General features: G+C 58.4%; 1 protein-coding gene across 1 annotated transcript in view; it reads left to right on the forward strand.

Annotated features, from left to right (window-relative positions):
• The window catches only part of DGKK (diacylglycerol kinase kappa), a 24,543-nt gene that overhangs the window by 16,770 nt on the left and 5,607 nt on the right, over nt 1-2,166 (forward strand). Inside the window, exons 19-26 of the mRNA XM_008641087.2 lie at nt 197-304; nt 764-860; nt 939-1,046; nt 1,210-1,323; nt 1,456-1,590; nt 1,674-1,840; nt 1,959-2,080; nt 2,141-2,150. Coding sequence (XP_008639309.2) covers nt 197-304; nt 764-860; nt 939-1,046; nt 1,210-1,323; nt 1,456-1,590; nt 1,674-1,840; nt 1,959-2,080; nt 2,141-2,150 — 861 coding nt within the window. The remainder of the gene's footprint in view (nt 1-196; nt 305-763; nt 861-938; nt 1,047-1,209; nt 1,324-1,455; nt 1,591-1,673; nt 1,841-1,958; nt 2,081-2,140; nt 2,151-2,166) is intronic.

Consider the following 2,166-nt stretch of genomic DNA (forward strand, 5'->3'; position numbering starts at 1 on the left):
GTAAGGTTATGGCGGTGTAATGGGGGTCCTGCTATGCCAGCTGAGGGAAATGCAGCCATCCCTGCTAGCTTTGGTCAGGCTTCCTAGTGCCAGCTGTTCTGCTCCAGTGGGTGTTACACCCCATCCTCTAGTGCCAACCCAGAGTCACCGATGTGCAGCTACTACTCAACCTGCTTTCCCTGTTTGCTGCTTTCAGCCACTTCTTGGAGAAATGTGTCATGAATAACTACTTTGGCATCGGCCTGGATGCAAAGATCTCCCTGGAGTTCAACAACAAACGCGATGAGCACCCCAAGAAGTGCAGGTTTGCTGGAACCCCACAGGTTTCCCCCAGGAAAAACATGTAGCCCTGGCTCTCCAATGCCTGCCCCAGGAGGGACCATTAAGATGCCAAGGGGGTGACTTGGTGCTACTGTGCTGGGGATCCTTCCTGCAGCAGATTTTGTACCTATACCCAGTACTGGGATGAGCACCCCTTGGTGGCAGGCTGCAAACACCCCAGAAGGGTGAAGACATGAGGGCTTGGTGAGAGTTACTTGCTCTGCACCTGGATAGAGGGACATTGCTATGCTGGCATGGAAGGGTTGAAATCTGGGTGCAACATGCTGCACCTTGGCTTTCCTGGGAGGCAGCACGAATTGGGGAAACTAAGGTGGGGCCAACAGTCCAGGACTGTTCAGCCCAGTGCCTTGGGAAGGGTGCGGAGCCTGTGACAGGCAGTGGGGAGCCCACAGCCCCTCATCTGTTCCACTTTGCCCCACAGCAGCCGCACCAAGAACATGATGTGGTATGGGGTGCTAGGCACGAAGGAGCTCCTGCAGCGCACCTACAAGAACCTGGAGCAGCGGGTACAGCTGGAGGTACAGGGCTGGGAGAACAGGGACAGGGTGGGAGGGGCAGTAGTACAGCAGCCCCCTAGGCTCAGCCCTCTCTTGCAGTGTGACGGGGTGCCCATCTCACTGCCCAGCCTGCAGGGCATTGCTGTCCTCAACATCCCCAGCTATGCTGGCGGCATCAACTTCTGGGGAGGCACCAAGGAGGACAATGTGAGTGCCAGTACCATGTGATGAGTTGGGTGGCATGACGTCCTTTCCCCAGTCCTAAGAAACCCTAGGGCTGGGGAGTCCCTGCCTTGGGCACACATGGGGGAAAAGCTGGGTCCCAAAATGAACTGATTTTGGAAGTCTCATATGTAGTGGTCCTCTACAGAACTTTGGGGCTCCATCCTTTGATGACAAGAAGCTGGAGGTGGTGGCAGTCTTTGGCAGCATCCAGATGGCCGTGTCACGGGTCATCAACCTCCAGCACCATCGCATCGCACAGGTAGTGACAAGGCACCCTGCAGGACTACAAGTGGTGCCAGAAAGCTTTTGGGGCAGCAGTGGAGCCTGAGGCAGTGCAGCTGCGCTCAGCCTGGCAGCAGTTGATGCCACCCCTGGGCTGTCTGCCCCACAGTGCCGCATGGTGAAGATCACTATCCGGGGGGACGAGGGTGTCCCAGTGCAGGTGGATGGAGAGGCCTGGATCCAGCCACCCGGCATCATCAAAATCCAGCACAAGAACAGAGCCCAGATGCTGACAAGGGACCGGGTGAGCTTGGGGTGCTCAGCAGGACCATGCTGGGACATGGGGAGGTGTGACCATCTCAGAGGGGCCATGTCTGTCCCCTGCAGGCATTTGAAAGCACCCTCAAGTCTTGGGAGGACAAGCAAAGAGGGGAGAGCTACCGAGCAGCCACACGGCCACGGCTCAGCTCCCAGCAGTCCATGGAGTATCTGACGGAGGAGGAGAGCAGCCTCTTGCAGCAGGTCTCACGGGTCGCTGAGACCCTCATTGCCAGGTCAGACTGCGAAAAGGGGAATGTGGTGGGCACAGGGAAGGAAGAGCTGTGCTGTGGCCATGCAAAGGTGCCTGCCCAGCCCAGGGGAGCCCTGACCTCCAGCCCCTGGCACCTGCAGGATCCATGAGGCAGCCAAGGCCCACAAAGCCGTGGAGCAGGAGCTGGCGCATGCAGTCAATGCCAGCTCCCTGGCACTGAGTGAAGCCCTCTCCCACAAAGCTGCTGGCACCTCAGAGGTGAGCTAGGGGTGGAAGTGTAAGGCAGCCTTTACCCAGGTCCCCTGGGGGCCTGCCGCTCCAGGTAGCCCCATGTACCCCCGTTTCTCC

Source organism: Corvus brachyrhynchos, unplaced genomic scaffold, assembly GCF_000691975.1.
Source record: "Corvus brachyrhynchos isolate BGI_N302 unplaced genomic scaffold, ASM69197v1 scaffold351, whole genome shotgun sequence".
Taxonomy (NCBI): domain Eukaryota; kingdom Metazoa; phylum Chordata; class Aves; order Passeriformes; family Corvidae; genus Corvus; species Corvus brachyrhynchos.